Consider the following 19,654-nt stretch of genomic DNA (forward strand, 5'->3'; position numbering starts at 1 on the left):
TCTCATGAAGGAGTTAAGATTGGAAAGCTGTGATATAGGAGCTCAGTAATTAACTGATAATATATAGGATATTTGGAAACACTGTAAATCATGTCAAATTTCCATGTCACTTCAATTCATGTTGATCCATCACAAGATGATGCATTAAGAAAAAAGGGGGACTGGATATTGAAGAAGCACTAGAGAAATTTCACTTCATAAATCATTTTAATTGAAGGGAATGCTTGCAAAACGTCTGGCTTCATAACGCAGCGACCTTGACTTGGATCTGAATTCATTTTGGATCATGTCTTCCTCATTTCCATGCCAGCTTGTTGAGTTAAACATAGAAGAAAAATCTCTAGAGATTGATCATGCACAGTCAGTGATGCAGGACTGAACCAGGGCAGCTGACAAGAGGCAATCGAAAGGTTAGGAGAAAGGGGCTGTAACTGCCAGACCCAGATGCGGGCTGAATTTGGGAAACACAAGTCAAGGTTCAAACTCATCCCTACAGCGTCTGAGCACAAAGGACAACGCACCAAGGGAGATTAGGGCAGAGCCTCCAGGAGACCGGGCTAAGGGACTGCTCGGGGCTACCATCCAACCTCGGCACTACATGACTGGGCTGCTGGGCACAAAGAACAGGTTCTGGTGTGGAAAAAAGCATTGAAAGGAACAAAAGTGTTTCAGGAAATATATCCTGGAGGAGAATATAAAGGACAGCAGGGCAGCAGGGGGAACGGGTGGCACTGTGATGGGATGTGCTGATCCCTACGGAGGCACTTGGGGAGTGGGAAAATGACACTGAACCGCTCTGGAGGAGGAAGACGGTTGATAATGGAGGAAGAAAAGCAGCACTCCAGGGCAGAGGGGGAAGGAAGCTGGAGGTGGTTCACAGGGGAGGAGGGAAGGAAAGATGGGAGGAAGGAGGAGGAAGAGGAGGGTGGGCTGCGGGTGGCCGCGGGGAGCGAGACGCCGGGGAGGAGCGAGGGAGCGCGGCAGATTGGCAGTGCCCGTGGAGACGGGCACCAGATGGCAGCCCGGGGGCTCCCCAGCACCGCGCGCCCGCGGCCCCGCTCGGCTCCGCGCGCCGCCGCCGCGGGACACGGCGCTGCTCGTCCCAGCGACAGCAGGCAAGGGGTGCAGGGAGCCCGGCACTGCTCTGTGCTCGCTTTAAATAGTTAAAGTTAACAAATGAATTAATACCTTGCAAGGGGGACAGCTACTGAGCAGCAATTAGAATGAACGCAAGCAGAGGAGAGCTCGTCTGGCTCCTGCACCTGAAACTTTCCTCATGCAAACTAAACAGCGACAAATAAAAACAAGCCTGCAAAAGCAGCATGAGCTCTTTCAGCTTTAATTATTCATCAGAACTGTTTTCTTCTCTGCTGAGATTCAGAGCAACACATTTAAGCAGGTTACACTAAGGTTTATGGAAGATGTAACTTGCTTGTTACGCCAGCTAATAAATACAGCTAAGCACAATGGTCCCACAGTATTTGTAGAAACAGCATTTGGGAAAAATGTGTTTAATGAATCAGAAGTGCCTAATCTATTCAGTCTTGAAAAGCCAAGCGTATCATGCAAAATTACAGTGCACTAAAGCACAGACGCATAAATATTTTATTGATGAATTCTGAGGTTACTTTCTTCCCTCTTTTGGTATTTCAGAATTGCATTTTTACTATGAAATGTCTCTACCTGCTGCACAGGGGAGAGCTAATGCTGGTGGGAGCTGTGGGCAATCCAGCCTGGGAGCTGCATCCTGAGATTCTGTCGCTTGGAGCCCCAGCCAATGGATCTGGATCGCATCTCCCTTTGTAACCAAAAAGGCTCCCTGCCTTTTGCTGGCAGAGGATGGTGGGGCAATAGCTGGGAGAAGACATTCCCAAGGAAGGATCCTTTTGCTGGAACCAAGGAAAGGTAGGTGCCCATGTGCCTGGTCTCGCAGCTGGTTGTGCCATGGGCTCCCTCCCACGCTCTCCTGCTCAAACCTCGTCCTCTCCAGCACTGTAGAAATGCCGCGTTTCCATCAGCTGCCGTCTCCGTGGGGTGCATGGGTCGTGCCCACACATCGCAGGGACTTTGTGGCTCATCCTGCAGCACCTCAGGGCCCATATTCCCTCCTGAGCCTTGCAGGCAGGAGAGGGCCGGGTTGTTAACACCAGGAGAGACCTCCCGAGACAACAGCTTGTGCAGGACCCGCTGGACTTGCCTCCCTGGGAATGGTGCCATGCAGAAGGAGCCATTTATAGCACTTTCCCCCTCCAGGCGCCTTACCCAGCATGATGCCAAGCTTCCTCAATTCCAGGTATGGCAAATTCCCCACATTGCAGAAGGCGGAATGGGGCTCCCCAGGGCTGAGCCCCACGGCTGCCCGTGCCGTGATGCTCCTCTGGCATCTCCAGGCTGAAGGGCAGCTTTCCAAAACCCCGCTCCTCCTAATGGGGCCACGTTCTGCTCCTTACTCAAGCTTTACAACTCCGTGAGATGCTGCCAATGTATTTTTGCCAAAGAGCTGAGGCAAAAATATGTCTCTTCTTCCCACTGCCGCAGCCTGTGACAGGAGAGCGGCACAATCCTTCTAGGCGAGGGGCTCTTTCTAAAATGTACTTGAAGTGGCCCCAAGGGCCAGAAAAACTCCCGGTGTTTCACGTGTTAACTTCAACTATCCATTAATTAACTCCATGCTGTGTGCTGGGACTCTACCTACATGTCCTGGATGGTCTGGGGACTTTAAAAGCACTTGGTGCAAAGAGGGTGGTGGTGCTGGAACCCTTTTCTTTTTAAGCCCCCAGCACCTTTGCAAACACGTTCCCAAAAGGCGTATTTCGCTCTCTCCCTTTCCTTAGACCTTGCGTGACTTCAAGACATCAAATGTTAATGAAAGTTTGCCAGGCTTCAAAGTCGGTGAAATGGAAGTTAAAAATTCTGCACCATAGGATGGCTCTAAAAATATGCGGTCATGTTGAAATATCAGCTGGCTCCAAGAGCTCCCTTGCCCCCCATGCTACAGGCAGGTGAGGACTTTATCTCCTAAACATCAGCAGGTAAAAAGGTTTCCTAGTGATCACAGATCCCTAATTCTCCACAGATGGGGTTCACAAGGTTGTGCACCTGCAAGTAGCTCCTGAAGAGTGAGGAGTTATTGGTCATTGATCTTCAATTTTTTTATCCTTTTTATCCTTTTCATCTGGCCTCTCTCCTGTGCTCCCGAGGTGACGACTGTTCCTGGGATGACCATGGCCACCAGCCTGCGGGTGTGCAGAGGAGCACTGACAGCACGATATCCCACCATCAAAGTGGTCCCAAGAGCTCCTCACAGGAGGGCCGTGTTGTCCTGCATGACCCACATGCCTCGAGCAGCCTGATCCGACGCTTCCTGCTGCCTGGCCAATTCCTCAGTCTGCCGTCGACTTCCAAAGGGCTCCTGAAGAAATGCAGTTGTCTCCTCGCAGTCTTAATCTTTGCTTTCCTAGCGGTGTTCTGGGAGCTGGCTTTCTAGGACCGCAGAGACCGTCTCCTGCTCGGAGAAGCACAACGTCTGCTCTTGTCGGGAAGCAAACGAGGCCCCGAACGCCATGATTCGGATCGTGACTTCAAGCTTGAGTGCGACGCGGTGTCTAACCCGCTCCCATCACCGGAGAAGTCACCGGGGGCTCTGTGAGTCAGAGCACCTCTGAGTCACGCACCGCGGCGCTCCCGGCCTCGCAGCGACAGCAGTTTTGCTGCTGGCCTCTATCAGCCACGAATTAGAGCTTCCCTGCCGGCCCGAGACGGTAGCGAGATGTTCGGACCTAAACCCGGGACCTTCCCTGACGATCCTCGTCAAGGAAGGAAAATGCACGCAAAGAACACGGGCCTCGTTGTGCAGCGCCACGTCCACGGGCTGGATGTTCGGCACAGGTGCCCACGGAAAGGTCATTGCTCCTGGGTATGGGCAGGTGCCTGGCCACACTCTAGCCCTGCAGAACAGCGTCATGAGTCAGCCTCAAACTGCTATTTTTGAGCAAGAGAGTAGAAATAATTCATGTGCATGTGAGTTAAAATTCCGCTTAAAAATTACTCTCTGTCTCTGAAGCTTAAAAATCGTGAGATTTACAGTACTTGATAGTTTCATTTTAGCAGGTTCTTTGCAGCTGTTAGGGTGAGCACAGGCCCTCATCCCGCAAACCTCTGTGCACTCTAAGAATCTTTTCTTGTGCAAATATCCCCATTTCTACAGCTGGTAGAACCAGTTGCATATGGAAGAGTTAGGAGACTTTGCACCTTAAACCCGTCCAAAGTCTTGTGCCAAACACTACAAGGCACGATATTTCTTAAGCAGCAGCTCAGGCAACAAGCCTTCTTCTTTTAGGGATTTTGAAATCTATTTTTGAATATTGAATTAGTTTATCTGCTAGTATGAAGTGACGTTCTAGAAAGGTAAAAGGTGCAGGCTCGTGCATGTTAACCTTGTGTGCAAAAGCACAAAAGGAAAACTCTTTCTCATCCATATGAGCTTCTGTAAATTGTATTCTATTCTTAGGAGACAAAGCATAATGTAAAAAAAATCTAATAACTTAAACCTTGCAGGAAAAGAGGCAGGAGCAGTGGGAACCTCTGAAATGATAAATGTATGAATTTATTCCACTGCCACTGTGGGGTTTTAAATTAGTTTTATTTTTCTTTTATTTCTTGTTGTTGACAAGCTGGATCTTGTTGCCATCCAGCTGTAATGTTCAGAGATAAGGAAAACCTTGAAGGTCAAAAATCCTGTTCTTAGGTGTTCTTGTCCAGGGCAAGCCGCGATGCGCCGTGAGCTCAAGTCACTTGGGGTACCAGGAGAGTGCTCAAATAACAGCAAAGCCTCCCTTGCCCAGCTCTTCCCTGATGTGGTTGCAATGGAAAAAGAGGCATTTATAAGGAAGGCATCATCATATATGATGCAAATAGCTTTACATATGACACAAATGTTGGGCTGGAGGATATAAAGAAGGGCCACTGCACTCACGTACGGTGCTTATAGTCTCACATATAGCCCATGTGGGGCTGTATCACCTATAGGGGTGATGAACTACTTTGCAGCTGTCTCCATTTCTCCTGGGAATTTTGCTACTAATGCTCCCAAATGCAGGTGGAGGCCAACATGCATCTAAGAGAAAGAAAAGGAAATGCGGAGGAAGCAATGAGTACTTGGTCGCGATGGGGCTGCAGCTCTGAGGCTGGTGGTGTTTTGCAACATTATTCTAAGGGAGGAGAAAAACACACACACAAAAAAACCCCAAAAATTAACAAAAAAAAAAAAAAAAAGAAAACAACAAAAAAAGAGTTATCTAGGAAGGAGCTCAGGTAGTGCAAACTGCCTGGTTTTCTGATAGCAGGATTCCCTTGTAACTAAACCATTTCTGGCTCCAGCTGACTAGCTCAGCCTGCTAAACCCAGCACTCCGGCTCCAAGGTTTGCACCTGCATTTTCCAGAAGCAGGATGGTAGTGTGGAACTGGGATGAACCAGCTTGTACATCCTGCCCTGCTCTGCAAGCGGGACCGTCTTTGCATTTCACTGCTGTACCATCAATTTGCAGGCTAAGCTCCTTCCTTTTGCATAGTCAGGGGGCTTAATTCAGCCCAGAATAAATGGGCAGTTAAGGATGGGCCAAGCTCAGCTTGGGTGTTGCTCTAGTTAATGAGGAAGAGCAGCAGCAAGGCTGGACTTGGCACAGAGCAGTTAAGCGACTGCCTTTAGAGGCAGGGAAGAAAACCAGTGCTTAGCTCACTGCATCCAGCTCTTCAAATGCAAATTAACCTGCCAACATCTGCATGTAGCCACAAAGGGAAGCTGCAACAAGGAGCCCTAAACATCCCAAAGGAGCTCGGAAAACGTTGCCTTCCAAATAGCTATTTTCTAAAATAATTTCTAGTAAATAAGAATACATCTGAAGTGGTAAACTGAGCATCTGCTACATGAAACGAACGGAGGACAGCATGTGAAAAGAAACATATGTCAAGTGTGCACTTCAGATGCATTGACTGCTTGCCTCCAAAAATGCGAATTTAACCAGATTTGCAGCAAGCCCTGAGTAAAAATTCCCGCTGCACGCCCAAGAGAAGCCCTGAGTAAGTGGATTTTAAGCTCAGCCATACCTTTGCCCTCCCATGGTTGGAGAGAATAGTTCCCTGCATTTAGCTGATTCACGGATTCTTTTCCTGGGAGAAGCTGTGAGCCCGCCAAGCCCAGATGGCTTTTGTTTGGAGCAAACAATGTCGCTTTCCTCGTGCATTAGCAGAGCTAACCAAGTCGCGGCGGCAGCCAAATCCTACCAGATTTGGTTCAGAGGAGAGATGATGCAAAAATACCCCTGTGCTCCTCCGAGGCAGCCCGTGTGCCGGCGGAGCCGACGCCAGCCCCACTACGACTGAATCAGCAGCGGGAACAGCAGGGAATGAGCTCCTCGGCTGCACGGGAATTGCTTATGAATCAATTCCTTTCCCGATTACGCCACAGCTCAGGTAAATTGTATTTCAGTATTTTGTTCAGCTTGTTATCCTCAGCCAAGACGTTTATTGACTGAAGTGAAGATCTTCCTTGGGTAGCAGGTGTAGAATAAGGCCCCGTGAGCACGAGAGCGAAGGAAAGGTCGGCTTGCAGATCTAAAAGCACACCTTTGTGATAAAGTGTGCCAGAACATATCACTCTTGCTCTCCCTGTAAGCTGGCAATAGCACCAGGATACAGCTCTGCCCAACCTCCTGAGGCCTCTTTTCCACTGGGGGAATAATCTCCCACAAAACCTGGTAGCCACAGCCCAACCTGCAGGTACCGCCAAAGCCATCAGCTTCCATGGAAGCCACGACACCACACAGTCTTAGTTTCCCACATGTCATCCCCGTGAGCGCTGCCCAGCAATGCTCTTCCAAGAACTGGATTTCCACTGTACTCTGGGTCTTACTTCGGCATCTTCCTCATTTCCATGGCCAAATAAATAAAAAAACCCACCAAGGGTCGCATAAACAGAGTGCAAAATATGAAACACTATAGAGCGTGTTACCCAATGGTTAAATTAGAAAGGAACGTATCATTAAAAGCACATGCATGTGGCTACATACTGTGGCGGTATAAATATTTAAAGAGCTGCCTTCGTGCAAGGGCAGCCTTCCAAGCTACACCTAAAATAAACTTCCATTTGCGTGTGTAAATGGAAATTAAAAGAATATTTCACCATTCAGACTTGCTTAAGCAGTCTTTGAAATGTGTTGGTTCTGGGTTTTCTTTTTTTCCCTCTTTTATTTTTTTTTACCCCAGCCACTGAAAATTAGTATGAGAAAAGATATCAGCCAAAATTCATTTTTGGTACAATTCTACCAAAGTCAGCAGAGTTAAACTGAAGATGATTTTTCTGGCCTTCTAAATAGAGTGTAATTTTCTCCATGGGTAGTTATTAAATGCTATTGAGAGGGAGATTGCTGCTGCTGTTGGAAAGGCGTTTGGGAGAGGTCATTCCATCCCATGTGAATAACACCAGTGGGAAAAGAACAGGAGCTCTGTGGTTTTTACAAGTTGAAAGGTCCCTTAGGACTCTAACTACACCACACATCACTGCCTGACCCAAAGCTAAGAGCATATGTCTAGTCCGAGTTAAGATATTCCAGCTTGACATCCACTCCTACATCACAGCAATTCTGCCTGTGGAAATTTCTTTAAATATTGGCAAGAGCATTGCAGAAGATGTCCAGCAGGACACTCGGTGCCATCTCCGTCAGGACAGACACGTTCCCTGAGTGCAATTTGGGAGCCTCAGCCACCGTATGTTGACATTTTGGACCTGGCTGGGGTTTGCCTCCCTTTTGCTCACCACTTTAAGCACTAGTTAAGAAATACGTTCCCTGTCTTCCTTTGGAATCTGTGATTCCTGCCGATCTGCACGTGGGACCATCAGGAAGGATCTCGCACAAACAAATCCAAATCTTGGCTGCATGTTGGGAGCAAACCCAGGGGACGATCTGACCATTTTACAGAGAGCCTAACTAGCAGAGAGAAGACCCCTGGGATGAGAGCAGGGGAGCACATGAGACCTCATAATTAACATAAGTTTCCACAGATGAAATTAGAATGCAAATTAGTGTCTCTAAACAAAGTGGTTAAGCTTTGTCCCTTGGGACAGATAAACACGAAATGGGCAAAGGATTTATCAGAGGATCTGCTCTTACACTTGTAGCACTTTGGGCTATATTGGAGGTATTTTCTTTCTGCAGGAGCCACAAAGCTGAGCGCCAAGAGAGGGTTTGTGTGTGCGAGGCAGCAAAGCTCAGCAATAATTACCCGTTGTGCTGGGTGATGAGCGATCCTTTTGGTGCTTCCGTCGCCCATGCACCTGGACTTTAACTAAAACCAAATAATATGCACAGAAAACATTTTTATGTAAGAGGAGGTGAACATCACTAAAAATCAGAGAGCCTTTGTATGGCATGCCAAACTGCTGAAGCGAAAAAATGTCTTCAGTGAAAGGGCTCAGATGTGAGCATGTTTCAGTGCACAGCTCCAGGAAAAACTCTGATAATAAATGTGAGCTTGTTATCGTTGCTTTTCAGTGGGAAGTAAAGCCGGAAGCAGGGTCGTGCTGGCTAATTGAAGCTTACATTTCCATTCAAGCACTGCATTTTAATTATAAACTGGTGACACAAGTGTCACTTAGTTCTTATCCCGTTTTAAGTGTGCATATATATATAAAAATATTTTCAGTTATTAATTTATTCCTGTGATCATGTTCATTATCCTACATTATGTCTACCAGGCACGTGTCTAATAACATGTTTGATACATGCTAATTCTTATGCCTCTTTTAATACAGGGCTTACACACACATTTTAGGCTGACTTAAGTGTGCCAGTTGGCCACCAAACCAGGTGCATATTAATGCTACAAAATCCGCATTAGTAACTGCAGACCCACATTCTGGCCAGCTGCAACCACTTGCACAGCCCTCCCAGGGCAGAGTATTCATGCCAGGAAAAGGGATAACCTGTGGGAATTGCTGCATTCACAGATGCAGCCCGTGGAGCCTGACAACAAGGTCTTGGCTTCCCTGGTGGGTCCTGGTGGTCCTCTGTGGAACTTCTGCAGCCGAGCAGTTCCTCTGCAAGGTCAACACGTGTTGGCGCTTTGCAGGACAAGGGTCTGGGCTAAGATGTAGAGCGCGGGTGGAAAATTGCTGGCCCATATTTCCTTCTTTACAGAGTTTTAGTGCTGCGCTCCAAGACTCTCTCCAGCTAGAATGCTGTCATTTTTATGCAGAAATTTAAATAAAATGAGGAAAAGTTCACTGGGAATTGGCTACCAAGAGACACAGAAAGTCATCAAAATCAGAACAAGACTGCAAATCAAAATGATGGGAGTATTCCTAGAAAACCAGTTACGAGGGTGATCCCTTTCAAAACCATTGTATGGGATGGGGTAGCTATTTTTTTCACTCTTAATGTGCTCTCTGCCTATAAAATGGGTTCTGTTTTAATAAGCACTATCATAGAGGGACATTGCAAATGAATTCTTTGATTGGCTATAATTAGAAGTGTTACTCTGAATGCAGCACCTCGTGTTACTCTTGAATACTATATGCTTTATTGCAGAATCTTTATGGATCTCCAGGTATCCCCAGATCTGTCTGCATTTGCCAGGGCTAAAGCCAAGGACAACAAGACAGCAAAACAGGCACAGCAAAGGAGAGACATCAACCAGGCACTGAAGAAAACCTTCCCTCTGCTGAGAAGAACCACAGGATGTTCGGTCTCATGATTAGCAGGTAGAGGCATAGTCCCAGATAAACACTTGGGAAACACCTAAGCAACTCAGCAAAAAAATTCTGTTTACTCCCAAAGCCACATAAGCTTCAAAGACATAACCCATTTCTGGAAGCACGTTCTGAGTTCACAAGCTACGCTCTTTGCAAAGATCACCCACCGCCTCAAAGGGGCTTTTGTTGAGGGGCAGACACGTCTGTTAGCAGCACTCAGAGGCAGGCAGATGTGCGCCAGCTCCGATCCAAAGCAGGGTGGTCACATCCAAGCGACACTAAGATCAAGGCCAATAAACTCAGCCTCTCGCCGGGTTTTATTAGCTCGGTGTATGTGCATAGAGTGGTGTTTGGATGGGGACTCTCGATTACCCCAAATTCCTGCAGCCACAAACAACTCACGCTCTGCTGCCTGGCTACAGGAGAAGGTCAAGGACTGAATGGGTTAGGATTAGAAACCATGGCTTTTATGAAGGCGTTTCCAAACTGTTACTTAGATCTGTGAGCGGTTTTATCCTATCCAGGGTAGCTCTGCTTGCTACTGACATTTTCCAGCAGTTCTCGTAGTAAACCCCATTGCAGTGCTTTATATTGTTGTCAGGCTGTAGCTGTACGGAGCAGACACTTGTCAGCTGGATGGAGGGATGTCAGGGTGGCAAGATGGGAGCAGGGGAGCTTAAGTTTGGGAGGAAACAGAAGAGTCTAGAAGCACTAAGCCCCTCTCTTCCTACATCTTGCAAAAAACCCAAATTTCTCAAGTTTGGAGATTTAGCAATTGCTAACAAATAACCCACTGGTAGTGCTTCCCATTCTCCATCAGGAGAGGTCACACAATATCAATTATTTTAGGCAATATTTTGGCCTATTTACAGGCTTTCTACCCTGCTCATGAGTTATTAGTATAAACGTGCTGCCGCATAGTGCAAATTTCTGTTTCATCGGTTTGCTTAAAACCATCTAACATGCACAGAAACCAACTTTAGCCAATTTTTCATGTAAAAAGTAAGTATGCAGAAGAACATTGCTATGACTACCTCAGACTAGATGATCTACTGGGCAAAGATGATTAAAGCACACTATTACCATTAGCAAATGATGTACAAGGGAATAATACTAACCTTCATATCTGGCTTACTTAGAAAATTCAGTCTAAACAAGCACAAGGTCTTTCAGCTTCAATGAATTTGCTACTTCATTAGCCTGTGGGTATCTAAATGCTGGGAGCTGAGCTTTAAAAAATAAAACATGGCGAGTCTTATAAAGAATTATCCTCAGTGTGTTGATAATAGCAATCACTGATATCAAGTGAGCCATAAGGTAGATATATGCAGCCGTAAGATAGGTATATGCAGGCAGTAGTATTTTAGATTTGATTACATTTAGGCAATGTACCTCTGGCATTATCCTATTTCAAGTTATAATTGTGACATGCCATGGTTTCTATTTAATGCCTTACAACAACAACAATGCATAAACTATGCCTCTGGGAAGCAAATAAGACTCAACAGCCCCAATGCCATTGAATACTATATTTGTGGGCAAGAAAAAATGTTCAATCATCCATATTCTATCCCAAATTGTACAATTTAAAATGTGTAAGTGGGAGAAAATTGATCTGAGACCTCTGGTAGAAAATTGGCAGTGCCTTAAAAACAGTTATTAACTAAATCAGAAAAAAATAAGTTGGAGCATAAATGAGGATGGAAACTCCTCACTGAACTGGGTGCCTCTTCCCGCTGAATGGGAGATGCTTGTCGCTTCTGAATATCTCTGAAATATTTGGTATTATCAAGCTAATGGGATTGGCTAAGTGAGATGCTTTCAAAGGGCATAACTAAATGGCACAATTCCAAAACAGCAATTAAAAGGAGGAATGCTTGAAAAAGAACAATGAAAGAGGTTAATTTGTATCAGGGCCTGGCAATCTGCACAGGAAACACCGTAATTGCATGTAGCACTCCTCTTTTGTCCACCTCTCCCTATCATGACAGCATGTTTATGATCTATTGTCCCTATATATATGAAGTTTGACAAAAAGTGACTCATTTCTGCTGTAGAAAAATTTACAGTGCTCTTTGCAAAGTAAACATGAGTCCAGATAACACACACAAAACAAAATAAGAGAGACAGGAGAAAGAAAGTCCAAATCTCAGACCTTTGGACAGGTGTATGATTATATGTTTTTGGTTGGCAGGAGGCGACAGAGATGCTTGAGGGTTAAGAGGGGAAATAAATGGTGGATTTCTACCTGGGGCACTATCTACAAGCTTCCCAAAGCAAGTCTCCTGGATAGGGTTGACAAGCTAATTTAGAAGGTACCTTTTTAACAAAAGGGAAGTTGTAATGTTTCAACGGGAGGAAAAGGGATTGAGAGCAAAGATTTTGACACTGCAATATAGCATGAAATGGAAGAGAAAGCTGGGCTGGAGTATCTGCGAGGCTGAACCGAGGAGGGTGTCACCAGTCTGACTGACTCTGACCCAGCGCATGCAACAACTGGCAAGAAGGGCCCCAGCGACGAGGGCGACGGAGCTGAAGTCTGGCCAGGCCAGGCCATCCATCCTGCAGGCAGCTTGCCCTGAGGCCTGCTATTTCGAGAGATTAGAGAGGCCACATATCATTAATATTACAATAAATCCCAAGATAGAAAAAGCCACAGTCCCAAATTCTGCACTGGTGCCCAGCGCCTCTTTTGTGCTGGGCCCCCTGCTCCACACGTGGCAAAATCAGGCATTTCCACATGCAGAACACCGTTCAGAAAGGGGAAAAAAGTAGAAAGCAAAGCCCAGGGAAGAGCCATCTTTCACCCTAAAATTCTTAAGGTAAAATGAGCAGATCTGCCTGGAAATGCAGACAAATAAAGGTAATAACTATCTGCAAAGAGAAGACAGAAGACAAAATGCACTGTAATTTAACCGATAAATACACCAAAGCACTCAGACGCTTTACTGCAAGGTAGAAAATACAGAGAAGCCTGGCACTGGAACTGAAAACATCTTTTTGTTCTGAAGTCATAAATGTGGATCACTCTTGCAGACATATGGGCAGTTGTGCATTTATCCTGCCTTTTTTTTTACTACTCCTTTGCATCCTGCCTTGCCATCTGTTGTAAGAATTTGTATGCGGAGCCGTAAGACTGCAATATAATAAATACCAGTAAACAGAAGTCTAAAACGAAGATAACCACAAAGTAATGATTTGAAGCAGTTTTTCAGCATGACAAAAAAAAATGTTGGAAAGTGTGATTTGTTTCATGAGATGATTCTTGGCTCTGAAAAGAAGGACTAGCAGGAAAAGGTCCAGTCGAAGGGACAGGTCTATGATCCCTTCGCTTACATTGGCTTCGTATTGGCATAACTCCACTGACTTCCTAGAAAGCAGTTTAAATTTATGGAAGTGCAGAATCAGACTTAATCCTGTCCCTCAAGGAAGACAAGCTTAAATACCAATTTTTATATGTATAAAACATAAGTGTCAAGCAAAACACTTCAAAAGCAGCTAAACTCATGTTCAATGCAAGTTCACCGAGCTGGGCAGTCCTATTGCCGCGTCCCAATTTCTCCACATTTTCTTTCCTCTTTTATTATTACTACGGAGGAAAGCAGATGGGAAGGAAGCACGATTATCCCTGCTTTTTTTCAGGGAGAGAAAGATAAAAAGTGACTCGCGCAGCCTCACACGGGGGACTAGCAAAGCCCGGACCCACGGGCCCATCCTCCTGCATCCATGGAGCTCCAGCTCCACCGTGGGATGCAGCAGTTACTGCTCCGTGACATCCAACCACACCGACTCCTGCTGAATATCGACGTGCTTCAAAATATTACATCAGATTTCACATTTTACTCGCTATCTAAACACTCCTGTTGGGCCAAAAGATTTGTAAAAAAGGGCACGAACACGCTGGCCTCACCTAATTCCCCCCTTTTTATCGTTCTGTTCCTGTAACGGTGTAACACATGGTTTAGGATCAAAGGCCTCTTTCCTGGATATTCCCACCTGTTCCCAGCCCACGCTCCCCTCGCACTCCTTGCCGGTGGCCCATGTTGGGCTCCTGGCAGGGCGGCAGCCAAGGGCTCAATGAGACGACGCAGCGGCAGCTGGAAGGAGCCCGAGGGCCGCGGTGCTGCCGAAGGTCACCCAGGAGCCCGCCGCGACTGGGATATCTGACACGCAGAAAGCCAAAGAGGGGGAAAATACGGAAAAAAAACCAGCATGTGCAGCCGGAGAGCTCCCTACCGGCTACGGAGCAGATCGGGTCCAAGAGAGTAAATTAATTCATTAAAGCAACATATAGTCAGTCAATTAGCTTCAGATCCGTGTTTGATATAACATCACAGGAAGAATGGATGTTTAGTTAAATCAATAGAGTCATTTCAAATGTTCAAAGAGGTGCGTTTGAGAGATCCATGCTCTTTTTTAGGAGAGAACAGATGTACTGCTTAGCCTACCTCGTGCTGACAGTCCCTCCAACACAAAACTTCTTGGTATTTTAAAATAGGCCGTTCTATGGACACAGTTTTGAAGAGATTGAACTCTGCTCCAGGCTTAGAACCTCTCCCTGGCAAACCGGAGGCTTCAGCAGGAAAAATAAACCTACAAAGGCTCTCAAAATCCACTCCACATGTTTCTGACACCCTCTCCCCATTTCAAACTCAGCTACGAAGACGGCTACTGAGCAACAAGACTTGCATTGAGCAATGGTCAGCACAGCACGAGCACTTTCAGGCCTAGGATACACATAGAAGATACCAGTATTATCTAGGAAAGAGGTTAGAGCACACGCAGGATGAGTTTTCCAGCCAGAGACACGAGTCTGGGTATTGACCCCATCAGCCACCCTGCGCACGGTGCCAACACAGGTCACCCCTGCTCCGCTTCCAGGCGCCCTCCTTGCCCATGGACACAACCTCCAGGGCGGCCCATGCCGGAGATAGAAGATATAGATATAGATAGAAGTAATAAAACATTTGCTGTTAAAGTGAACAAAAATTTCACCATAGCACTTAAAAATAAAGCCTGTATCGTATCCAAACGGTGGTGCTGGGGCTCCACGAACACTGAAGGATGCCCCTTCCTCCTGGCCAAACCGTGGAGCACGGATGGACTCCCTTCCTTCGCTTGCCTCAGACATTTGTGTACGTGTTTGTGTTTTGGTTTCAGGGGTATCCATGGAAGCAGAGCATGTGCACGCCGCGATACCCATGTTTGTGCGCATTCATCCAAGCCAGACAACTTGCAGATAATTGTGCAAATGTGCATTTCTGCAAGGTTTTGAGTCACAAAGGCTTGACTCAGCCCTTCCTCCCGACTGGAAACGCTTCGCTTACCCAGTCAGGAAGGACAAATGGCTCCACGTGAATTAAATAACCAATTGCACCACTTGAAGAGTAAACGACAAACAGGGAATACTGAAAGCAGCAGCCACAATAGGTTCAAAGGGATTTAGAGGCTGAAGTGTTTAATAAAATACTCTTTGAATAAATTTAAATTGCAAGTACATTGCTTGATTTCATAGGGCCCGCAGAGCTCTCTGTTGTGAACAGTCCTATTAACTTCAGCATGATCGTTCTTGAAGATGAAGCCATTCCAGCAGATAAATTGCTGTTTTAAAAATTGCTTTTTTTTTTTTTTTAAAGTAAATATTTGGTACATTTGCTTAATAGCAGTTTCTCCTTAGGATTAAGATTATGCAGGGCTTACATAGCATTTACATTCAGCAGATTTAACATAGGAATAGGGGATGCTGGAAAGTAAGTGGCTTAATCTGTCTTTATCAGGTTAGTCCGAGCACTAGGGGACTGTTTGCGAGAGCCAGCATTATTCTTTGCAGGGTTTGCAAGATTATTCTTCAGCCCCTGACACTGATCCACAGTGAGGGAGAGTGACCACAGCCTGGCTGCGGACACAGGACATCACCAGTGTCACTAGGAATGGGGCTGATTTGCTCTCCTCATTAACAGGGCTGGGATGCCGGGCTGGAGCGAGGCTGGGCTGGCTGCACGCTGCAGTTCTGGGACTTCGGGAGGAAATTCTCCCTTCTCCTGTGGCTTTGCAGTGGTCCCAAAGCCACAGGTAGCCTGGGCCACCTCCCTGAGCTGCAGCATCCACCTCTGGCATATGCACATCCACACCAAGGCTTATCCTAAACTGCTTGCTACGAAAGGCAATTGCCTTGGTGTAGGCTTTAAACCCGTGCAGAAAGAGCAGGATTGTTTCAAGTCATTTAAGATTCAAAAGCCTCCTACCCGCACCTCTGACAAACACAGCAGAAGAGCAAAACTGGGATTAGGCAGGCAAGCGTTTGACTAACGTGCCATTAATGCTGCTGCCTGAGTGACTAAGCCCCATAGTAGTATTGCCTGGTAGTACCGAAACACGATTTTGTGCCCAAGACAACTGCACCCCAAGCAGAGAGAAGGTGATGGATCCACATGCCGTATTGCTCCAGTTATCACTGCGATGCTATCTGGTCATAAAGCATTACCCGAGAAGGCTAAACAGGAAAGCACTGAGCAGTGCCTAATAATTCAGTCAGAAAGCTACTCTTTTCCATTTTGTTTCTGCAAATTTGTTAGCAATCTTGGAACTCAAGAAGGGCTGCAGAACAGGTGACGCTTCCAAACCAAGACCACTGATTTTTATTGATCTACCTCGACTTCCCGTTTTCACGGGAAATTTCAGCTGACCTGAAATTTACTCATTGCAATGTTATGTTCATGGTGATCACAATTTAAAGGGCTGCTCAAGAGACTTCCAGTTTTTGCACATTTGCTTCTTAGATCTGTCTGTTTTGAGATAAGAGGGGAATGGCGCTTAAGACCGTAACAAAAAATTAAGTAGACTTTTATAATTACTATTCCAACACACAGAAAAAAAAAGAGTTCTAAAAATAGGTTTCAAGTCAGGCTATTTAAACTGTATATACAAATCTGAATTTGTAATTATTTTCTTGCTGCATATCTCATCACAGTTGCAAGCATTAGGGTGTGATTTCATTAAAGAACCATCCAGTCAGGACGACTGACACTTGGAAACAAGCAAGGGGGTGTTTTTTTTTTATTTCTCCTGAAAATATATTTCATTATTTGATAAAACAAAGCAGCCTTTCAATGTTGAAACCAGAGTGCCATGATACAGTTTAAAACATTAAGTGTTTTCACGTATCCCTATATTTTACTTTATAAGGACAGAGCATACTGAAAACTTAGGAAGGAACTAATGGCTTTCTGTCATCTCCATGAACAGAGGATGGTTTTCTCAAATCGTTATGCTCAGCCTCTCTTCGACAAACAGCTTTAAAAAGAGTATCTTTGATGACCCTTTTGATGGGCATCATCAACTTGGATGATGAGCATCCCTGGAAAAACGAGGTGCTCTGGAGGCAAAGGTGCTGCCCCCGTGCCAGGGAAGGGGGATTAGTGAGCATTGCTGGCCACTGCTTGCAATGCTTGCCCGTTTCTCAAAGCTTCACTGCTGTCTTCCTCTGTTTTAAAAATATAAATTTCTGACCTAAGCCCAGTTGAAACTCAAGGAAAAAGAAACCCACCAGTTAAAGTAGAATTGCATGAGATTCCTGCAGGACCAGGCAAAAACCCTGGCTTGGTGAAACTTGGGGATTTCTCCCAGATCAGACAGGCCTGGCAGGACATGCCCAGCAGCTCCTGCGAGATGCCAACAGAGCATGGAGAAGGAGGCTGAGGATCCTGGACCGCGAAGTGATGAGCACGAGATGTGGGGTCCAAGTGGACGGCGCTTGGCACCTCTGCGGCTGCTCAGCAGCTGTCAGAAACCAGCCTGTGCTCCAGGGGTGATCAAAAGCACGTACCAAGAGTTGGGTTTCTTTTAGGAATCATAAATCTCAGCCTTATTGCTGCCCAGAAACCTTCATATCTCAGCAATCCTCTCTTTCGGTCTAAAAATATTTCCCTGTTTGACAGCCACTCGGTGCACGGGTGCTATTAGGAGCAAACATGGTGTTTTAGGAGGAAGAGGCTGGCTACGCTTAGCTTTAAATTGTTAGGAAGAGGACAAGATTGGAGCAGATGTGAGGACAAGGTGCTCCGAGGATACCATAGCCTTTCCTGAGGAGGGGAAAAAGGAAAGAACTCGGCATAAAACGACTCCTCTCCGAGCTGCAGCCGGACTCGCCCGGGCTGAGCCGTCTGTCACTTGGAATAAGGCAGGAAAGCGGGTCTGCAAAGTTCATGTGTGCTAAGTTGCGCTGATGGAATTGGGTGCGCTGAAGCTGAGAGGCCAAGCGCATTACTGTGGAAAAACAACCAAAAAAAGGGCAAGCCCCCAGCGGCACGAGCCGACGCGCAGCTCGGCAGGCGGCTCCCAACGAGCTCGTCCTCTCCTCCAGCACCGCCGGATCCCTCCGGAGCCAGGGAGGTTTCGGGGCCCGCAGCCCTCGCCCCTGGACGGGACTGCCCGATGTCGTCCCCCACCTGCGGCGCCGAAATGCCCCCCGTGCCGCCTGCCACGGCAGCCACCTGCAGCTCCCTTGGCAGAGGGACCCCTCGTGCGCACCCCGAGCATCCTCAGCGCCGCGCGCTCCGCATCCCGCAGCACCCGCGGCGGCAGCGCCCGCCCGGGCTCCCCGTGCAGCGGGAGCCGCCACGGACCCTCGGGTGCCGCCACCTCCGCCCGCCCCCAAACCCGCGGGACCCCCCGCCGCCCCCGGTTCCCATGGCGATGCCGGAGATGCCGGTTGTCACGGCAACCCCATCCTCCTCCCGCCGCCCCCCCGGCCGCGGCGGCGGCGGCTCCGCGGGCCCGGCCCGAGTTACTTTCCCCGCGGTACCTTCGAGGCAGCAGATGCGCCAGAGCCCCGAGTGCGTGAGGTCGCCCCGCGCGCGGCGCGGCGGCCCCTGCGCCTCGTCCGCCGTGATGTTGGTGCCGTTGCAGATGTGCGCGCTCGAGTAGAGCCAGTAGTCGGTGCCGATGGCGATGGCCATGAGGCTGAAGGCGGCGAAGGCGCCCACCGTGGTGAGCAGCATCTGCACGCCGCGGTCACACCACACCATGGTGCTTCATAGTCCCCCCGCGCGCGCGCGGGCGCCGCAACGAGCGAGCGAGCGACACGGCCCGGCCGGCGCCGCCGCCCGCGGGAGGGAGCCGAGTCACGGCGCGGGGGGCGGAGGCGGGCGGGGGGTTCGCCCCGCTCCGCCCCGCGGAGCCTCCGCCCCGCGGAGCCTCCGCCCGCTCCGTCCTCCGCGCCGGGGACAGCGGCGACCCCGCGGTTCCCCCCGCGGTTCCCCAGGGAATGGGGGGGACGGGGGAGGGGAGCCCCTGGAGCCCCCCGGCACGCGTGGGCGGCCACATCCCTCCCACGCCGGGAGCTCTGCCCGGCATTCCCGTTTTCCCAGCCTGGACGAGCCCGTCGTCGTGCCCGCTGGCATGTGCGCCCAGTGCCAAGGATGATCCCGCGGGGACGGTGGCAAGTGCGAGGGGAGCGGGAGCCACAGCAGTGGGACCGAGGTCTTTATGCCTCGTTTCCTCTTGTGGCCTCGGTGATTCCTTATGGAGGAAGGTTGTGGGCAAGCCCTGGGACTGCTTTTGGTTGGGAAGTGATGGAAGCAGCTCTGGAGTATATTGCCTTATGGAAAACCCTTTACATTCTTACCTATCCCTCCTCCCCTTCCTGACTCACCCCTGCAAGCTAACAAGTCAGTGCTGCCTCCACCGCACCTGAGTGACAGGGCGGATGAATGGGAAGCCCCACGGAGGAGCGGGAAGCTCCATGGATGAGCGGGAAGCCCTGCGGATGAGTGAGCATGACAGCACATGGTGGCTGCGGATGAGGATGAGGAGTGGGAGGACAAGAGCTACACACCTCGAGAAATGCTGCCTTCCTCCCGTGCTGGTTCCACAGCCCCCTGTACCAGCATGGGCTTCAGTCGTCC

General features: G+C 48.2%; 1 protein-coding gene across 1 annotated transcript in view; it reads right to left on the bottom strand.

Moving 5' to 3' along the window:
• The window catches only part of CACNG4 (calcium voltage-gated channel auxiliary subunit gamma 4), a 34,371-nt gene extending 15,588 nt beyond the window's left edge, over positions 1 to 18,783 (bottom strand). The window contains exon 1 of the mRNA XM_026046875.1: positions 18,553 to 18,783. Coding sequence (XP_025902660.1) covers positions 18,553 to 18,775 — 223 coding nt within the window. The 5' untranslated portion in view covers positions 18,776 to 18,783. The remainder of the gene's footprint in view (positions 1 to 18,552) is intronic.
• Positions 18,784 to 19,654: the final 871 nt, after the last annotated feature.

This window comes from Nothoprocta perdicaria, unplaced genomic scaffold (assembly GCF_003342845.1).
Source record: "Nothoprocta perdicaria isolate Ctin4 unplaced genomic scaffold, notPer1 scaffold_46, whole genome shotgun sequence".
In the NCBI taxonomy this organism is placed as follows: domain Eukaryota; kingdom Metazoa; phylum Chordata; class Aves; order Tinamiformes; family Tinamidae; genus Nothoprocta; species Nothoprocta perdicaria.